Genomic DNA, 20,830 nt, shown 5'->3' with positions numbered 1-20,830 from the left:
GCTCAGGCCCAGCGAAGCTGCCGGCGTTTCTGGATGTTGTTGATAAACGGTTTTTGCCTTGCATAGGAGAGTTTTAACTTGCACTTACAGATGTCGCGACTAACTGTAGTTACTGACAGTGGGTTTCTGAAGTGTTCCTGAGCCCATGTGGTGATATCCTTTACACACTGATGTCGCTTGTTGATGCAGTACAGCCTGAGGGATCGAAGGTCACGGGCTTAGCTGCTTACGTGCAGTGATTTCTCCAGATTCTCTTAACCCTATGATGATATTACGGACCGTAGATGGTGAAATCCCTAAATTCCTTGCAATAGCTGGTTGAGAAAGGTTTTTCTTAAACTGTTCAACAATTTGCTCACGCATTTGTTGAAGAAGTGGTGACCCTCGCCCCATCCTTGTTTGTGAATGACTGAGCATTTCATGGAATCTACTTTTATACCCAATCAAGGCACCCACCTTTTCCAAATTTGCCTGTTCACCTGTGGGATGTTCCAAATAAGTGTTTGATGAACATTCCTCAACTTTATCAGTATTTATTGCCACCTTTCCCAACTTCTTTGTCACGTGTTGCTGGCATCAAATTCTAAAGTTAATGATTATTTGCAAAAAAAAAAAAGTTTATCAGTTTGAACATCAAATATGTTGTCTTTGTAGCATATTCAACTGAATATGGGTTGAAAAGGATTTGCAAATCATTGTATTCCGTTTATATTTACATCTAACACAATTTCCCAACTCATATGGAAACGGGGTTTGTACAACGGAATAGTTTAAAACAAAACATATCCATGAGTCAGAATGGATTCCAATAGAGACTCTGTGGCAATATATGCAAACAGCTGTTGACAACATGACTCAGCTTGAGCTGTTTTGCAAAGAAGAAAGTGCAAAGCAGGTCGAAGTGAATATCGATACTCCACAATGACTTGTGGCTGTAATTGCAGCGAAAGGGGGTTCCACAAAAATGATTGACTTGTGGGGGCTAAATACTTTTGCATGTCATACTTTTTATTGTAAAATTTGGAAAATCATGTAATATGTTCTTTGTTATTCACAATTGTTTACCACTTTTTGTTGGTTTTTCACTGAAAATCCCAGTAAAATATATTTATGTTTGTGTTTGTATTTTACATGTGCTTTTACGAGTAAAAGGAAAATTATTTATCTAGCCTGTACTGTTTTTGTCCAGACTGTCTGCAAAAGAAGTCTGCAGGGGACAACATAAAAGCAGGTGATGCCTGCAGAGGTGTTGAACTTTGACCTCCTGAGACTGTCTAATAACATGTGTGACAACCTTTGGTCAATCAGCTTTGAGAAAGCCCTTGACCTCCAATAACCCCAGCTGAGGGTTTGACCTGAATGTGAGTGTGAATGTGGTCTGTCTATCAGTGTTGGCCGTGCAATGAGGTGGCGACTTGTCCAGGGTGTACCCCGCCCTCCGCTCGAGTGCAGTTGGGAGAGGTTCCAGCACCTCCCACGACCCCGAGAGGGAAAAGCAGTAGAAAATGGATGGGTGGATATTTTTCTGTACCTTACATGAAGCATACCTATAAAAGTACAAACATGTACTAAGGAGTTTAATTAGAACCAATAGTAGTTTTTGGTTTTGTTTACTTATTTTGCAATATTGACTTTATTCAACTGAAACAATTATATGTAATATAGGTAATAACTGTATCATTTTATTCATATTGATACATTGGTTTATATTTTTGTATTTATAATAGGGCTGTCAAACGATTCATTTTCTAAATCAGACTAATCACATGTCTATGAATGTTCTCATTCATCCAGGTCATTGTAATCTGAAGGCATTCAATCGATCGCAACTGGACTGTTTGGTTTGTCTTTGAAGACGTTTCGCCTCTCATGCGAATAGGCTTCATCAGTTTGTCCTCATAGACTTAGATTGGTCAGATCTAGTTTAGCTGCTGGTGCCAAAAACCCAAATATTTATACTCCAAAACCAGGAGGGTGTGCCTGGGCAAGGATGGTTTTGCCCTATCGTAGTGAGAAAAACAACTGTTTTGATGCAAATGAGCAATCCTAACTGTCAGAGCCAACAACAGTGTAATTTCCCCTTGTTAGCATTGAGGTATTGTGTGGCAGAACAATCGCTGTGGATCGACTACTACCAGTCCAAAATAGTTGGAAACACCCACGTTAGTATTCCATTCAGTTGTAAACAAATGGCATTCTGGTCACCTTCTGTGACCAGAATGTTCCTAACTCCTGTAATTTGTTGGAAGCTAAATTGCAGTGTCTTTTAAGAATGGTTGAAAGTACAGTGTTGTATGTGGGAGACAGTTGGTGTTGCAGACCACCTCCTCTGTTCAGAGATGGTTTTTCAACCTTGCGTAGTAGAACTAAGTGTTCATTTAAGGGGAACTGCACTTTTTTTTAAATTTTGCCTATCATTCACAATCTTTATAGAAGACAAGAACACATACATTTTTATTATTTTTATGTATTGTAAATAGTAAATAAATTTGCTCAAAAGTTTGCTTACAATAAGGCCTATGGGAGTCGCTCTATTCTGCCTATAAAGCCCTTTAAAAACATCCAAACACCTCCATGGAGGTTTTATAAACACACTCTAAGTATATATGTAATGTAGTAACAGGCACTTTTATAATAACATTTAATATTTGCGACCCCGAAAGGGACAACCGGTAAAAAATGGATGGATGGATGGATTTACGTACTTTGCTCATTTTAAGCATACACAACACATTAATTTCAAAAACGCATCACAACATTCGCTTTTTTCTTCAACATCATCACCGATTACTGCTCACTGCAGACTTTATGAGAGCCAACAAACATAATAAAACATCACTTACTGTACAATGTCAGTTGTCATTAGGATGCAGACTGATAGAATCTTTTTATATTGCCATTTAGATTAATAATTACTTATCGTCGCAAAAAAAATGGGGATGGAACTAAGCATCTTTTCGTGTCGTTCTCGCCATTCACAGGTCTAAATTGGCTGTCAAAGTGTACCAACTTGTCTTAATACGTATTTAATTTAGATATTTGCACTTTCTGAATAAAGGATGTTATGCTGTTCATCAGACAAATATGTGGAATTTAGTCTGGCAGAGTTTTAAAAAGCTCCTATTGGTATTGTTAATCTACCAGAAAATGAAATTAATAATATCAATATCAAATTACAGGATTTTATTAATGTAATTTACAAATTTTACTTAACTGATGTACTAACAACACATGGTTTATTATGTACATATGTAGCATCATCTACAACAAAAGTTGTGAATTTGGACTCATCCCAGTAGGCACAAGACATTAAAACAACATTGAGAACTTGTTTAATTAAGTTGAAACACCAGGCTTTTTGACAACGTTTAATCAATGTTGGGTTCTGATGTTGATTTGACCATTGAATTTTGGTCATTTTCCAAACAATATTTTACAGCACAAATACAACATTCACACAACATGCTTTTTGACTTTTATTCAATGTCAGGTTGTGACATTGATTTGACCATTGAAATTATGTAATTTCCCAACCAACAACGTGGTTCCAACATTAGACATCAACGTTGTCTCAATTTACTAATACAACTATTTTGCAACTTTGTTTCAAAGTCAGTTATAAAGGACATATATGTATAATTTACCTTGTATCAATGTCTTGTGCATTTCCGCTTTAAAAACCAGGCAGAGGTTTTATTTAACATGTATTGATTGATTGATTGAAACTTGTATTAGTAGATTGCACAGTACAGTACATATTCCGTACAATTGACCACTAAATGGTAACACTTGAATACGTTTTTCAACTTGTTTAAGTCGGGGTCCACGTAAATCAATTCCTGGTACAAATTTGATATGTTTGGTCTCTGTAACCTTAAACACAGTTTGAATAGTAACACTGTGTTGGAATATAGGAAACCCTGTACTTAAATCGAGTCATTCTTTAGTGTACCACTAGATGCAGACTGCATACTTCTAGTAGCAGAGGGTGTATAGGCAGAATATGGACAACTAAACGAGAGGGGCTGTGTTTGGTACCTCGGAAGCATGCAATAGAGTCGTTCTGACGTTACTTTTCCTGACGAAATAAATGTAAAGAATAAGTCTAAATATAGTTTTAATTATACTCCAGTTCATAAACGTACAATAATATATGCTTTTATTTTGTCAAAGTAGTATATATAATAATCATTTTTGAGTGATTTTGCGTCGTTTTTGATGCACTCCACTACTACATGCAGGCAGTGTTTAGTGACCAGCAGCTCTCTAACACGCTACCGTCTGAGAAATGTACGTCGGAAAAAACACAACAACAAAAAATAAACGTATTACCCTTATTTTGCCAAAATCCTCATTAGCTTTGGACCAACAATTATGGAAAAAATTATGACTTTTGTGTGAAGTATGTCAACTGTGGTGTCTGCCTCCAATGTATTGTTTGTAATCACTGCGCTTTTACTTTTGCTATTTTTCAAAGGTTTTGCTGTGGCGAGTCATCGCTCCCTGATTTCATTATCACCATATTAACTTGAATACTGAACTAATGCTGCTTTTTACTGCAATATGTATTAGTTTAGTTTGGAATATTGTATACACGTGCGGAAAAGGTGCAATTTTAATGCAAAGTTCTGTCGTGCAAAGTTTATTAATTCACTGTTACTGAGATAGCGATATACCACGTTTCCCATGTGTATGTATGCTTGCTTACCTCACACAAGAAACTGTTTTTATTTGCTCTCCAGCCTTCCTGGCATACCTTCACTTCCGGTGTTTGCTTCCCGCGTTTGTGGCAAGTGGCACATCTCCATGCCGCACAACAGGGCATGTTTACACGACAAACACTATTTAATAAAAAATAAAAAGTGCAATGAAGAAGTGTGGTGTCGCTTAGCTGCGGCTTCAAACTGGTACATAACGTGGCGCCCTGTAGCTACATGAGTGCCTTTTGACCAATCATTGAAGAGTCCATACTCTCTCTATATGCAACTCTGACAATAGTGGCAGAGATGTGTTTAGAGAGAGTATGGCCAAATCAGTTGAAAAGTTTGTAGCAAACACGGCGCCCCATAGTCAAGTGAGGAGCTTTTGACCAATCATTTAAGAGATACTCTGGCCATACTCTCTCTGATTTCTCAAAAGCCCATCACGTGACTACAGGGCGCCATGTTCGCTACCAAATTTGCAATTGGGTTGGCCATACTCTCTCTACACACAGCTCTGACTAGTGGTACACATACCACAGTTTGAGAATCACTCGGCTACATGCTTTGCATACTGTCCGGTAATATACAATGTGAACTTACTAACGTTGTAAGTTTCTAAAGGCTTACTGGTCATCAGAAGACACAATAAAATGTATATAATTTAAAATAATTACTTGTAGTGCGAGTGACAAAGTTTACACAATGTAGTTAATCGTGATTGTTAATTTGTTCGAGGAAAACTTTAGCGTTAATGCGCATGCGTGCGCATGCTCTGTAGTTGAGTAGCTCAGTACACCGACAACCAGCAACGCATTTCAGGTGTTTGTGCAGTAAAAAATAAATTGTGTGATTGATCTGTTTTTACATGATTAATGCAATATTTTTTGTAATGTAGTGCGTGAATGTGAGTGTGAATGTTGTCTGTCTCTCTGTGTTGGCCCTGCGATGAGGTGGCGACTTGTCCAGGGTGTACCCCGCCTTCCGCCCGAATGCAGCTGAGATAGGCTTGTCCCTTGAACGGGACAAGCGGTAGAAAATGGATGGATGGATGAAATCGCATGCATAATGTGATTCAAGAACTCCTTCATTCTGCACTCCATCCAGCTGTATAATCACTCGCCATACAGCAGTAGATGATATCTGTCTATTACCTAACCGCTTCTATGTTAGCTACCTGTCTTTGTTTATAATGTATATTTTCTGCTGGATCTACTCTTTATTTTATGCTGCCCTTTTTTTTTTTTTTTTTTGCTGCAGCTGTTACATATACTGTAATCTTGTACATGGTAATTGGGATTTGTTATATATTGTATATATGATATAAAAATATTATATAATATAATATATCAGGATATATTAGTTGTGTGGGGGAAAAAATTAATTCGAATCAAGATTCTCACTTGCGATTCAGAATCGATTGTCTTTTTTTTTAAACGTAATTTTTTTTTTGGATTTATTTATTTATTTTTTTATTTTTTTTATTAATCAATCCAACAAAACAATACACAGCAATACCATAACAATGTAATCCAATTCCAAAACCAAACCCGACCCAGCAACACTCAGAACTGCAATAAACAGAGCAATGGAGAGGAGACACAAACACGACACAGAACAAACCAAAAGTAGTGAAACAAAAATGAATATTATCAACAACAGTAACAATATTAGTTACAATTTCAACATAGCAGTGATTAAAAATCCCTCCTTGACATTATCATTAGACATTTATAAAAAAAAAAAAAGAACAATAGTGTCACAGTGGCTTACTAATTATGCGAATATAGTTGTACACGTTGGCTCCAATGACAATAGAATGAGACAGTCAGAGATTACAAAGAGAAACATAGCCAGGACTTGTGATCTCGCCAGAAAGATGTCCAGGCATCGAGTAATTGTCTCTGGCCCCCTGCCTGCGAGAGGCAATGATGAGAGGTATAGCAGATTAGTCTCGCTTAACAAGTGGCTGCCTAGCTACTGTAGGCAACAGGGACTAACGTTTATTGATAACTGGCCCTCTTTCTGGGGCAAACCAGGATTGCTGATGAGAGACGGCCTTCACCCTAACCAGGAAGGCGCCATCATCCTGTCTAGAAACATAGACTACTATTTAAGCCTGACTTGACTGACTACACTAGAGCAAGCCCGGTCACAGGCAATTACAATGTCTGTTAGTCCGGGTGAGGAGTCAGTTAAGCTAGAACTAGCCAGCGCCAGGCTGGATAATCCATGTACGCATAGCAATTCTCTTAGAATAATACACAATTCACATAATGTTTTTTCTGTTGTGTCTGTGTCAGAGGTGGACATGCATTCTACTGAGGTGGCAAATTATGATATGTCCAGTCTATTGCAGCACCAAGCAGGCAATCAGAAAATTACCGTCATATCAATTCCTAGATATGGTCGAGACTATTTAAAGTGCACTACGCATAATAAACGCAACATTGTTAATATTGCCACTACGGATAATCTTAACAAAAACTCGTCAAAACAGCCCAATACCTATAATATGGGCTTTTTAAACATAAGATCATTGTCTCCCAAGGCGTTATTAGTTAATGAGGTCATTAGAGACAACAATCTTAACGTCATTGGTCTTAGCGAAACCTGGCTCAAACCAGACAAATTTTTTGCGCTCAATGAGGCATCTCCTCCTAACTATATGAATGCGCATGTTGCCCGTCCTCTTAAAAGGGGAGGGGGTGTCGCACTAATATACAATGAAAATTTCAACCTTACCCCTAACCTAAATAATAAATATAAATCGTTTGAGGTGCTTACTATGAGGTCTGTCACACCGCTACCTCTCGACCTGGCTGTTATCTACCGCCCCCCTGGGCCCTATTCGGACTTTATCAGTGAATTCTCAGAGTTCGTTGCTGATCTGGTGACGCACGCCGACAATATAATCATAATGGGGGACTTTAATATCCATATGAATACCCCATCGGACCCTCAGTGCGTGGCGCTCCAAACCATAATTGATAGCTGTGGTCTTACACAAATAATACATGAACCCACCCATCGCAACGGTAATACAATAGATCTAGTGCTTGTCAGGGGTGTCACCACCTCCAAAGTTATGATACTTCCATATACTAAAGTAATGTCCGATCATTACCTTATAAAATTTGAAGTTTTGACTCATTGTCAACAAGCTAATAATAATAATAACTGCTATAGCGGCCGCAACATTAATGCTGCCACAACGATGACTCTTGCTGACCTACTGCCTTCGGTAATGGCACCATTCCCAAATTATGTCGGCTCTATTGATAACCTCACTAACAACTTTGACGATGCCTTGCGCGAAATTATTGATAGTATAGCACCGCTAAAGCAAAAAAGGGCCCCTAAAAGGCGCACCCCATGGTTTACAGAAGAAATTAGAGCTCATAAATTATCATGTAGAAAACTGGAACGCAAATGGCGCGCGACTAAACTTGAGGTTTTCCATCAAGCATGGAGTGATAGTTTAATAACTTATAAACGCATGCTTACCTTAGCTAAAGCTAAATACTACTCAAATCTCATCCGCCTCAACAAAAACGATCCTAAATTTCTGTTTAGTACAGTAGCATCGCTAACCCAACAAGGGACTCCTCCCAGTAGCTCCACCCACTCGGCAGATGATTTTATGAATTTCTTCAATAAGAAAATTGAACTCATTAGAAAGGAGATTAAAGACAACGCATCCCAGCTACAACTGGGTTCTATTAACACAAATACGACTGTATATACGACGGACACTGCCCTCCAAAATAGTCTCTCTATTTTTGATGAAATAACATTAGAGGAATTATTACAGCGTGTAAGTGGGATAAAACAAACAACATGTTTACTTGACCCACTTCCTGGGAAACTTATCAAGGAACTGTTTGTATTATTAGGTCCATCAGTGTTAAATATTATAAACTTATCACTTTCCTCCGGCACTGTTCCCCTAGCATTCAAAAAAGCGGTTATTCATCCTCTGTTCAAAAGACCTAACCTCGATCCTGACCTCATGGTAAACTACCGACCGGTCTCCCACCTTCCGTTTATTTCCAAAATTCTCGAAAAAATTGTTGCACAGCAGCTAAATGAACACTTAGTGACTAACAATCTCTGTGAACCTTTTCAATCCGGTTTCAGGGCAAATCACTCTACGGAGACAGCCCTCCCAAAAATGACTAATGATCTATTGCTAACGATGGATTCTGATGCGTCATCTATGTTGCTGCTTCTTGATCTTAGCGCCGCTTTCGATACCGTCGATCATAATATTTTATTAGAGCGTATCAAAACACGTATTGGTATGTCAGACTTAGCCTTGTCTTGGTTTAACTCTTATCTTACTGACAGGATGCAGTGCGTCTCCCATAACAATGTGACCTCGGACTATGTCAAGGTAACGTGCGGAGTTCCCCAGGGTTCGGTTCTTGGCCCTGCACTCTTTAGTATTTACATGCTGCCGCTGGGTGACATCATACGCAAGTACGGTGTTAGCTTTCACTGTTATGCTGATGACACTCAACTCTACATGCCCCTAAAGCTGACCAACACGCCGGATTGTAGTCAGCTGGAGGCGTGTCTTAATGAAATTAAACAATGGATGTCCGCTAACTTTTTGCAACTCAACGCTAAGAAAACGGAAATGCTGATTATCGGTCCTGCTAGACACCAACATCTATTTAATAATACCACCTTAACATTTGACAACCAAACAATTACACAAGGCGACTCGGTAAAGAATCTGGGTATTATCTTCGACCCAACTCTCTCGTTTGAGTCACACATTAAGAGTGTTACTAAAACGGCCTTCTTTCATCTCCGTAATATCACTAAAATTCGTTCCATCTTGTCCACTAGCGACGCTGAGATCATTATTCATGCGTTCGTTACGTCTCGTCTCGATTACTGTAACGTATTATTTTCGGGTCTCCCTATGTCTAGCATTAAAAGATTACAGTTGGTACAAAATGCGGCTGCAAGGCTTTTGACAAAAACAAGGAAGTTTGATCATATTACGCCTATACTGGCTCACCTGCACTGGCTTCCTGTGCACTTAAGATGCGACTTTAAGGTTTTACTACTTACGTATAAAATACTACACGGTTTAGCTCCAGCCTATCTCGCCGATTGTATTGTACCATATGTCCCGACAAGAAATCTGCGTTCAAAGAACTCCGGCTTATTAGTGATTCCCAGAGCCAAAAAAAAGTCTGCGGGCTATAGAGCGTTTTCTATTCGGGCTCCAGTACTCTGGAATACCCTCCCGGTAACAGTTAGAGATGCTACCTCAGTAGAAGCATTTAAGTCCCATCTTAAAACTCATTTGTATAATCTAGCCTTTAAATAGACCCCCCTTTTTTTAGACCAGTTGATCTGCCGTTTCTTTTCTTCTCTCCTCTTCTCCCCTGTCCCTTGCGAGGGGGAGTTGCATAGGGCCGGTGGCCATGGATGAAGTGCTGGCTGTCCAGAGTCGGGAACCCGGGTGGACCACTAGCCTGTGCATCGGTTGGGGACATCTCTGCGCTGCTGACCCGTCTCCGCTCGGGATGGTTTCCTGTTGGCCCCGCTGTGGACTGGACTCCCGCTGATGTGTTGGATCCACTGTGGACTGGACTTTCACAATGTTATGTCAGACCCACTCGACATCCATTGCTTTCGGTCTCCCCTAGAGGGGGGGGGGGGGGGTTACCCACATATGCGGTCCTCTCCAAGGTTTCTCATAGTCATTCACCGACGTCCCACTGGGGTGAGTTTTTCCTTGCCCGTATGTGGGCTCTGTACCGAGGATGTCGTTGTGGCTTGTACAGCCCTTTGAGACACTTGTGATTTAGGGCTATATAAATAAACATTGATTGATTGATTGATTGATACACTTGCATCGCATCTCATAAGCTTGACAACACATTGTGTTCAATATTTTCACAAAGATAAAATAAGTCATATGTTTGGTTCATTTAATAGTTAAAACAAATTTACATTATTGCAATCAGTTGATAAAACATTGTCCTTTACAATTATAAAAAGCTTTTTACAAAAATCTACTACTCTGCTTGCATGTCAGCAGACTGGGGTAGATCCTGCTGAAAGCCTATGTATTGAATGAATAGAGAATTGTTTTGAATCAGGAAAAAATCGTTTTTGAATCGAGAATTGTGTTGAATTGAAAAAAAAAATAGATTTTGAATCAAATCGTGACCCGAAGAATCGATATTGAATCGAATTGTGGGACACCCAAAGATTCACAGCCCTAGTATATATTATATACTAGTGCATATATAATATGTAATAATTACATATATGTTATATTTTATATTGCTACTATGGTACATTTTTAATCTACTTAATACCTGCATTATCCTTTCCATCCTTTGAAACTGAGCTATGTGGAATAATTTCCCCTGTGGGTCAATAAAATGTGTCTAATGTCTAAGTCTAATAATATACATACATTATTTGGAAAATTAAATAGTTTCAACATGTTTTGAGTAACACGTGTCGGTTTCACTATCAGTGCTGGCAATATTGTTCATTTACTTGGTCTTGAATCGATACCAAATTTGTCAGCATTCCCACTTACTTGCCTATGACGTTATTTGCTGTGACGTCAATAAAGTTCCATTCAAACTGGCTTCCGCACTCCAACGGTGCTTCGCCACTCGTCCGCGTCCGCCGACCCCGCCTCCTCTCACTCGCCGCATTCCCTCCCTCCCACGGCGGGCTCTCAGCAAAGCATGTCGCTGCATGTCCCCGCCGGAAGCTCCGCATACCGTCGCTGTTCTTCCCTGCGTGGATTTTGAATGCTTTCTCAGTTCACATTTATCGACTTTTAGCGGCGGCAAGGGGGACACGCGGGTGGACAGTCGACGTCACAGAAGAGCCTCTTCTGCCTCCGCTGCGTCGTCGTCGTTATTTGGAGGATTGCGGTGGCAGCCACCGGGGAGGGGGTGACCATGGGATTTTACGGCACCTTGAAGCTCATCTTCTTCAAGGTAAGCAGGCTTTTAGATAGATTACTAATATTATTAATGGTATTGAAGGGTGCCACGCGCGTGGAACGGGATGACACGGCGTTTTTCCCTGCGCGTGCGCGTGGCTCACTGCGGCTTGGATGTTGACTTGATTATTGATTGATTGCATCACTTCATCTTCGGATCAATGCTCACCTTTGCGGCTGTGAGGTGCATCGTAGCGTTGCTTCTTTCCCCGTCCATCCATATTCTACACTTATATTCTATAGCTCATTAGGGAGAGCTGGAGTCTAAACCAGCTGACTTTAGGGATGAGAGGCGGGTCCATCATAGATGGACTGTCAATCACAACATACAAACAAACATTCACACCTATGGACAATTTTAGAGTCTTAACCTATTAACCTAACATGCATGATTTGGGATGCTTGTTTTTTATTAGAGCAAAACCAGATGCATTGCATTGCTTACCTCTACTGAATGTAAAGTTCATTCAAAGTGTATTTTATTTTGATCATTTTACGGTCATTTAGGATTCTCCTGAGATTGCTATTCTCTTGGACGTTTCTTTTCACTCAAACACACTGTCTTATGTTTTCTGTGCTCATATTCAAATAAATAACACCGTTGTTTATGATTAGTCTCATTAAGATAAGAGTCCATGTCTTGTTCTGCTTTAACCCTTGTTCTAAAAACTTCTAATCGTCTTTCTGCCATCCTTTTATGGGAAGAAGGACCGTTAACGCAGACTGAAAAAAATCTATTATGTCAAAAAATTGGTGTAAATGTTCGTAGTAAGGACAAAGTCAACCGAAAAGCCAGTTAATTCATAGAATCGCTTCTCCGGGAGGCTAATTATTGACAGCCAGCAAGCCAGGGGAGTGAAGCTAACTGGCTATCTGGGGACAAAATGATAGAACAGTGTGAATTCTTCAGTAGAATACCAGTTAGTTTTTGATGCAGCTTGTAAGGTAACATTTTTTTAAACAAGAATGTTAGTGTGACTCAAGATTTAATTTTTTTGTGTGTGTGCGCGCAGTCCTTGTATACGATAACATTTCTATATCTATACGCCTTTACAAGTTCTCCTCAGCTCTATGCATTAGTGTTGAATTCATTTAATGACACATTTTCATTTTGACTTTGTTGATTATTTTTATTATTTTGTGGCGTCTTTCTATTGTGAAAGGTGGTGGTTGTCAAAGGTATCCAGTGCCCAACCTTTATGGATTTTTTTTTTTAATTCGATATTAGAGGACCTAAAACTCTGAAGGTTGATACATTTTTCAGTTAAAAATAGACAATTGTCTGCTTTTTTCTAGGCTTAAATATACAGGTAGTTCCAAACACGTATTACAAAAAATGAAGGGAGAACATTTTACCATGCTGCTGTTATTGGTGTAATGAAGTGTTCAGTTAGTATATTTAATGATTTATTATTTGTCGGTGGATAAACAGCATCACATGAGTCTGTAAAACATTATTTGAAATGTGCCTCTCTGATGTCCTCTAAACATGTGTTCCCTTTCTTTGTCTTCCTTATAACTTCGACCAGAAACACTTTTTCCTCCTTGATGCGATAAGTCTAAAAAAACAGTCTGTGCGCTGCTGAAAATAAATGCAGCCCACTACAGTTTTTGCATGGTGGTGAGACGTTATCTTGATTTGTTCTGTTCTTATCTTGCTTGGTGGCGTGCAGCTGCCTAAGTGAGTGTAATATTACTATGAGGTACTGTAACGTTACTGTAATGTGCCATGTAACCACTGACAAGCAATTGCAATACAATCGGCCACGCTGTGCATGTGTCAGTGTTCGTCTGCCATGCATGATAACCTCACACCATCACCTCATAGCCATAAGCTGGTGGAACACACTGCCACGTAATTTGCTGCTTTGAAGTAGATCAGATTATTTCTGATATGTGACGCTCGTTCATCTAGTGTATTTCATTACAGTGGTTAACCTTGAGCAAATAAAAATAAGATTTTGACCCAGAATGCGTTTGGAGGAGCCAGATGCGTGTGTGCGTGGGGGTGGGGGTATTGTGGTGTAAGTATAGGACTGCAGTGTGGGTCACATCTGAACGATGTTCACGCCCACATGCTGACCAGTGCTGCATCTCTTGGCGTGCTGCTCTATTTTGGAGCAGCGCTGCACTGGCAACATTCCTGTCATGTTCTGCATTCCTGGTTGGGCCCTAAAAGAAAGGATTGTCTTCCTTTGTCACGTGCTTACAATTTACCCTCTGTCTTGATTGTGTTGACTAAATAACAAATCTTTATTTAGAGTTTATGGATTATTTTGTGAAGTCATTCTGTTTAATATGGGGAAAGTAGGTGGATACCAAATGTAACTGCCGTGGTGCGGTTACATTACAGTCAGTTACGCTGTGCACCTGCGTGTGTCGGTGTTGTTTGCAACCAAGACTGTGTGCCCAGCTAACAAAACGTTTTCCCTTAAGATGTTTTCCCTGCAAACAGAACATTTTACAGTTATCAATACTGAAGAGCGTAAATAAAGAACACCTTGTCTTTATTCAGATGAAGAGGAAGTTGGATCACGGCCCAGACGGCCGAACCTTCTCCTCTGGGAAGAAGCATTGCAAAGGCAAAGGCCACTTCAGGTATGATCAGACATTCCAGTACTCAGGAAAAAAATCAGCTGTTCGCTAACACTTTCCCTCTCTCCTCTCCAGTCCTTCCAGTCTGGTTCAAGCCACGCCCACCACATTCGGGGACCTCCGCCTGGCCAATGGACATTCGGCCCAGCGGCGGCGCGTCACCTCTGGCCCGCCGCCCTCTGGTCTACAGGACTGGCTTCACACGTTTCAGGCAAGTGTGCGGATTTGTCCATGTTAGCCTGCATTTAGCGTTAGCACTGATGTTAGAGGCTCATGCTGCATTAAAATGTCCACATAAAGACACAGAGTGCACGCAAAGTGTCTCGGCTGTCTTAATGCTGCCTCCAAGCTGCTCTTACGTAAAGCATTCGTTCAATGAGCATCTGTCGCTCGGGTGGAGATGCTAAATGGATGGGGAACATTGTCAGAAATGCACTCAAAACAGATGCAAGTACATAGAAATAAAACAAATTCATTGTTTCCTTTGCAGGCTTGGAGCGGTCCCGAGAGGCTGCTGGCTCTGGATGAGTTGATTGACAGGTGTGAAACAGGCCAAGTGAAGCACATGATGCAGGTTATTGAGCCTCAGTTCCAGAGAGACTTCATATCGCTGCTGCCCAAAGAGGTGCGAACACCCGCCTTTAACGCTCAGTCACCAGTCTGTTTGGTGTGTATATAAACACGATGGCGTGCATGTGTTCAATTGTAGCTGGCCTTGTACGTGCTGACCTTCCTGGCTCCCAGAGACCTGCTGCAGGCCGCCCAGACCTGCAGGTACTGGAGGACCTTGGCTGAGGACAACTTGCTGTGGAGGGAGAAGTGCCATGAAGAAGGTACGCCAGCACTCAGCGCCTATGCTATTGATGCCACCTAGTATTCGCATCACGCCACTAACACAATATCTCCCCCATGCAGGTATATCAGAGCGCTCGCCCCCTCGACGCAGAAAGTGCGAGGTGGTTAGCGTGTGGAAGTCGACCTACATCCGACAACACCGCATCGAGAACAACTGGAAGAAGGGAGACACGCGGAAGGCGAAGGTATTTTGGTATGAAGTAGATCCCCGCTATTCGTGGGAGTTACATTCCACAAGAATGGCAAAAAACTGCCAATAATAAACGCATCTATAAAACGTCCTGAAAATACAATTTCTCTGTTATTAAACCCATTTTAAATTCAGTTTGACACATTAAACAATTACAGGCGTAATGTATACTATTGTACTTACAAAATGTGCAGTTGCATGTCATGTCTTGTCAAAGCTTACACGTTTCAGTTGGATTATTAGCTGCCGCAATTTATATCGTCATCAAACCCCTTTTTGTTGACAATCCACTACACTATCAAAAGAAAATGTAATTTAAAGCAGAGAAATTAAATGTGCTAATTTTGTGGGAGCAAAAACCAAACCTTGAATAAACAGGGATCTACTGTACACACACAGGCTGCGCCTCTATTTGACATGCAAACTGAGCTTGTGCGCTTCTGCCAGCAGGAGTTGAAAGGTCACGACGACCACGTAATAACCTGTCTGCAGTTCAGCGGCGACCTCATTATCAGTGGCTCTGATGACAACACGCTCAAAGTGTGGTCAGCCGTCACCGGCAAGGTAAGACATGCGTGTCTTGTCAACTGACTGAAAACACAAGCGGCTGAGTTTCGGTTGGCAATTCTTGGAAGCAGTCACGCCTGCAGCCTCAAGGCAGACACACTTAAATACATAAGCACGCACTTTCTCTGCATCAGAAGGCAAGATGTAGTTTTTCTGTGGTCACCACGGCAACTGCCATGACAACACTTCAAGGTCACAAATTTATTTTTTCCTTCATTTACACAGTGTTTGCGGACCTTGACTGGTCACACAGGCGGGGTGTGGTGCAGTCAGATGGCAGGTGCTACGGTGATCAGCGGCTCCACAGACCGGACGCTGCGGGTGTGGAACGCTGAGAGCGGGGACTGCGTCCACACGCTCTATGGACACACGTCCACCGTGCGCTGCATGCATCTGCACGGCAACCGGTGAGACACTTTTCCAGCACATCTCCATGGCAACAAACATTTGTGGTGCCCCCCAATGGGTTGTAGTCAAAATGCTTTGGAAGACATGCTAGCATGTAGTACTGACATCATCAAAGTTACATGATTATTAGAGGAATGATAACAGCCATATTTTTAACCAACCTTGCTCTGATTTTCAAGGAACTTTGTCATACCAGCAGACATGCAACAGCACAAAATTTTGTACCCCATGTCCCAAAATTAGCCCAAACAGTACCACAAGAACAATAATATATACTAGGGTTGTAACGACTGATCAATATATCAATAGATTGATTTATATTCCTAAATTTCAAGTTTATCGATCTGTGCTCGGCAAGTTTGCCTTCCAAAAGATAGGTATCGGTCCAAGATGGTTTTAAAAGGGAATCGATCGATTTTATAAATACTAGAAAAACAAAAACAGTGGATTTAAGAACGGCAGACTTTATATAAAGTTTAGCATTTATAATTTGATTTGATTGTAAAAGATTTTAAAAAGTTAAGTCTTTTTTCCCGTCTGTGGCGTCCGCAAAACAAAAATGGCGGATAATTACGGTGGTCGAGAAAAGTCATAAACGCAAACGGCACAAAACAGTAAGTGTAGTGTGTGTGTGTGTACTGTACTTTTATTGAAACTTGCTTGAATGTTGAAAATGTGAGCAAAAAGGGTTTCTGCTTGCACTTTATTCAAATAAGATGCGAAAGCATTGGCCATTAATTGTTTACTTGCTTGTTTGTATCCATACGTCATTAATACAGAATTCCCTGTATAACAGGAATATAGGAAACCTCACCTGCAGTATCCAGTAACCACTATTGACTATTCACACTTTTTTGCTAAAAAGTTACTGAATAGATTTCACCTCATTGAATAGTTTCGGATCTTCCATCCATTTTCTACCACTTGTCGTTCTCGGGGTCGCGGGGGGTGCTGGAGCCTATCTCAGCTGCATTCAGGCGGAAGGCAGGGTACACCCTGGACAAATCGCCATCTCATCGCAGGGCCAACACAGACAACATTCACACACTAGAACCAATTTAGTGTTGCCAATCAACCTATTGCCAGGTGTATGTCTTTGGAGGTGGGAAGAAGCCGGAGTACCCGGAGGGAACCCACGCAGTCACGGGGAGAACATGCAAACTCCACACAGAAAGACCCCAAGCGGGGCGCGAACCCAGAACCTTCGTATTGTGAGTTACACACACTAACCTCTGTTCCACCATGCTGCACGTTTCGGATCTTATCGTTATAAAAAAAATAAAAAAAAGATCGCCCCTGAATCGTATCAGCAAACAAAAAGATTGAATCGTTAAAACGAATTGTTACACCTCTATATATGGACATAAGAATTTAAATAAGTAGGTTATAAATAGCATAGAAGTAAATTATATATATATAATAAAAAATGCAATACATAGTGATCCTGTTGCCTAAATCGTATATAAAAACAATGACAGCAAACCAAACTATTTTACAGGCAGGTGCTCGTCAGTCCCCTAAAGGTGTGTGCCAAATTTGTGGGAAATAGTCACATCTAAACACATTGAGCTTTGTGAGAAATTTCCAGTCAATTACACTTTGGGGTTTAACCCATTAGAGTCCAGGGTAGGATTTAGCGGTTTCCCTGTCATGTTGCCATGCACCAAAAGCACATCAATAAAGCAATAATTGTGACGACAGAATGACAACATCATTGGTGTTGAAACAGAATGTCTGTTTTGGTGTCATCATGCTGTGCCCGCATTGACCATGGAGGCTCCACAGAATTACCACTATGTGGTGTAGCTATCAGAAAAGTAACTGCACAGAAAACATTCTGGTGCCCGTTTCCCTTTTGTGTGCAGCTGTTCAGAAATAGAAGAGTTACATCATTGGGTGTAATTTTTTTACTGCAAAGTGGGTGAACAGATTAAAAAGTGCCAACCGTGACCTCTCTCAGGGTGGTGTCAGGCTCCCGGGACACAACACTGCGCGTGTGGGATGTAACGACAGGCCGCTGCGAGCATGTGCTGACTGGTCACGTGGCGGCGGTTCGCTGCGTCCAGTACGACGGTCGCCGCGTGGTGTCGGGAGGATACGACTACATGGTGAAAGTGTGGGACCCTGAGTCGGAGGCATGCCTGCACACTCTGCAGGGGCACACCAACAGAGTTTATTCACTGCAGTTCGATGGCGCCTTTGTGGTGAGCGGCTCGTTGGACACTTCCATCCGAGTGTGGGATGTAGAGACAGGTGGGACATTTACCATTGTGCAGAAGAGCATAGTGAAAGTAGTGTTCAAGTTGGCGTGTCTTCCTCCAGGTGGGTGTGTCCACACACTGACAGGCCACCAGTCACTGACCAGTGGGATGGAGCTGCGTGACCACATCCTGGTGTCTGGGAATGCTGACTCCACTGTGCGAGTGTGGGATATCCGGACTGGACAGTGTCTGCACACGCTGCAAGGTAAGTCGTCATGAAAAGCTCACAAAAACTTGTCTTGTCAAAAATTTAAAGTCCCAGTGCGACGGTGTTCCCATCAGGTCCCAACAAGCACCAGTCGGCGGTGACGTGCTTGCAGTTCTGCAGAGATCTGGTTCTGTCCAGCTCGGATGATGGAACGGTCAAATTGTGGGATCTCCGGACCGGTGCCTGGCTGCGGGATGTGGTGGCACTGCAGAGTCGGCAATCTGGTGAGTGTCCACTGTTCTACTTTTTGTCCTTTTTCAATGAAGCCATTATGATGTGGAAATTTTCCCAACAGGTGGCGTGGTGTGGCGCATCAAAGCCTCAGACACTCGATTGGTATGTGCTGCTGGCAGCAGGAATGGGACAGAAGGGACCAAACTCCTGGTGCTGGACTTCGACTTGGATGACAGACAGACAGACCCAAAGAAACAGACCGAGTCGGACAAGGACGACGGAAAAGAGGATATTTACTAAGAACTGACCAGCTTACGTCTTTAACCAAAGTCTGGGGCGGCAGTCAACTTGAAGGTGGCAGTTTGATAAAGCTAAACATTTCCATGACAACAAGTGAATGTCGAGGGGATGAATGTAGCGAGAGGAGGCAGTACTTATTGCTGCTAGCCAATGAGGCGCTTAACACTGATCGCATCAGTGTTGCCATAGCAACAGACCTCATTTTGCATCAGTGTTGTTCAGTGTATTTTGTCGTGTGTGGAAGTTAAAAAAGTTGGTGGACGAGATCATTGGGGATCATTTCCCTCATTAGGTCTGTCATCAATCAACTATTTGCACATACACAGCCAAATACTGGCTGGCCAAACACAGCAAAATATGTTTTTCATCCAGTGCTAACTAATTTCTTTTCTATCCCAATAATTACTGATGACTGGTTTTAGATGACCACTGAAAATTATGATTTGGGACTTAATTATCTGAACAATGAACACCAAATAATCCACAAATACAATACTGAAGTTTTAAGGAGAGAATAGGATCGATAATTAAAAACAATTCCTCTCTACCAGGTATGAAGCTGATGGGATGTGTTGCCAAGCAACACCTACAACAAGTTGGTGGATGTTTGGTGGAGTTTGCCCTAGCAACAGGTGCTATCTGTGCACGTTTTCATCTCTGGATGTTGGGTTGTGTATGTGTGTGATCGTGTAAGATAATGTAAATTGCAAAACAAAAGGGTGTACATATTCTGTTTTTTCTATTTGGAAAAAAAACTAAAGGAGGAATGAGGAGCAGAGAAGTGTCAATAAACAGAACTTTTGTAAAATGCTGACTCACTGATAAGGGTGGTGAAGAGTCACTTACAGTAGATTCTTCACATCTATGCTTTAGAAGGAAGGCTAACATTGCATTTGTTCTCTTGCACTGTCCATTAACAAGACTGACAATATGTACGTTTAAATCATAGCAACTTGTGAAAATAGCTTGACAGGTGAGCCAACATCTTCCTGTTAAGGCAGCCGGTAAGGTTTTTTCCACTTTTAATTGTATGGTTTGGGTACTAAAACAAACTCGACTATTGTCATGTGCACTTGAACCAGAAGGATATCCTGTTAAAAATGCTGCAACCTATATCAAGGTGGCAGTTTGATTCGGTCTGATTTAAAATGCCTGATAAAGCTTTTTTCAAAAGCACTCAAGGTAATTGGGAGAGACACAACTGATCAATGTAAATTAACTAAGTGACTGTAGTTGGCCGAGGCTCAGTCTGTGACCATGGCAACTGACGGCCACTTTCTGCGTCAGTGTAACTTTACTCGCACACTAACTTTATTAGTATAAAACAATATGGGGTCAATGGCTATATCTACTGGTAACGGGGAACTGCCACAATTGATACTGATTGGGTTGTAGCATATATATATACCTATATATATATATATATGTATATATATATATGTATATATATATATGTATATATACCTATATATATATATATATATATATATATATATATATATATATATATATATATATATATATATATATATATATATATATATATATATATATATATATACAGGTATATATATATAC

General features: G+C 41.0%; 1 protein-coding gene across 3 annotated transcripts in view; it reads left to right on the top strand.

Annotated features, from left to right (window-relative positions):
* LOC133662088 (F-box/WD repeat-containing protein 7-like) overlaps positions 1-20,616 on the top strand; it is a 35,112-nt gene extending 14,496 nt beyond the window's left edge. Inside the window, exons 1-12 of one of the 3 annotated variants that reach the window (XM_062065762.1) lie at positions 11,339-11,689; positions 14,210-14,292; positions 14,365-14,500; positions 14,780-14,914; positions 14,999-15,122; positions 15,205-15,329; positions 15,782-15,898; positions 16,127-16,308; positions 18,270-18,562; positions 18,632-18,775; positions 18,853-19,002; positions 19,074-20,616. In XM_062065762.1, the coding sequence (XP_061921746.1) occupies positions 11,651-11,689; positions 14,210-14,292; positions 14,365-14,500; positions 14,780-14,914; positions 14,999-15,122; positions 15,205-15,329; positions 15,782-15,898; positions 16,127-16,308; positions 18,270-18,562; positions 18,632-18,775; positions 18,853-19,002; positions 19,074-19,252 (1,707 nt within the window). In that variant the 5' untranslated portion in view covers positions 11,339-11,650 and the 3' untranslated portion in view covers positions 19,253-20,616. Of the gene's footprint in view, positions 1-11,338; positions 11,690-14,209; positions 14,293-14,364; positions 14,501-14,779; positions 14,915-14,998; positions 15,123-15,204; positions 15,330-15,781; positions 15,899-16,126; positions 16,309-18,269; positions 18,563-18,631; positions 18,776-18,852; positions 19,003-19,073 lie in introns of those variants that run through there. The other 2 variants (XM_062065763.1, XM_062065764.1) reach the window with 2 other exon arrangements.
* Positions 20,617-20,830: the final 214 nt, after the last annotated feature.

The sequence above is a fragment of the Entelurus aequoreus genome, linkage group LG12, assembly GCF_033978785.1.
Source record: "Entelurus aequoreus isolate RoL-2023_Sb linkage group LG12, RoL_Eaeq_v1.1, whole genome shotgun sequence".
Classification (NCBI taxonomy): domain Eukaryota; kingdom Metazoa; phylum Chordata; class Actinopteri; order Syngnathiformes; family Syngnathidae; genus Entelurus; species Entelurus aequoreus.
This window is presented reverse-complemented; position numbering and strand designations above follow the sequence as displayed.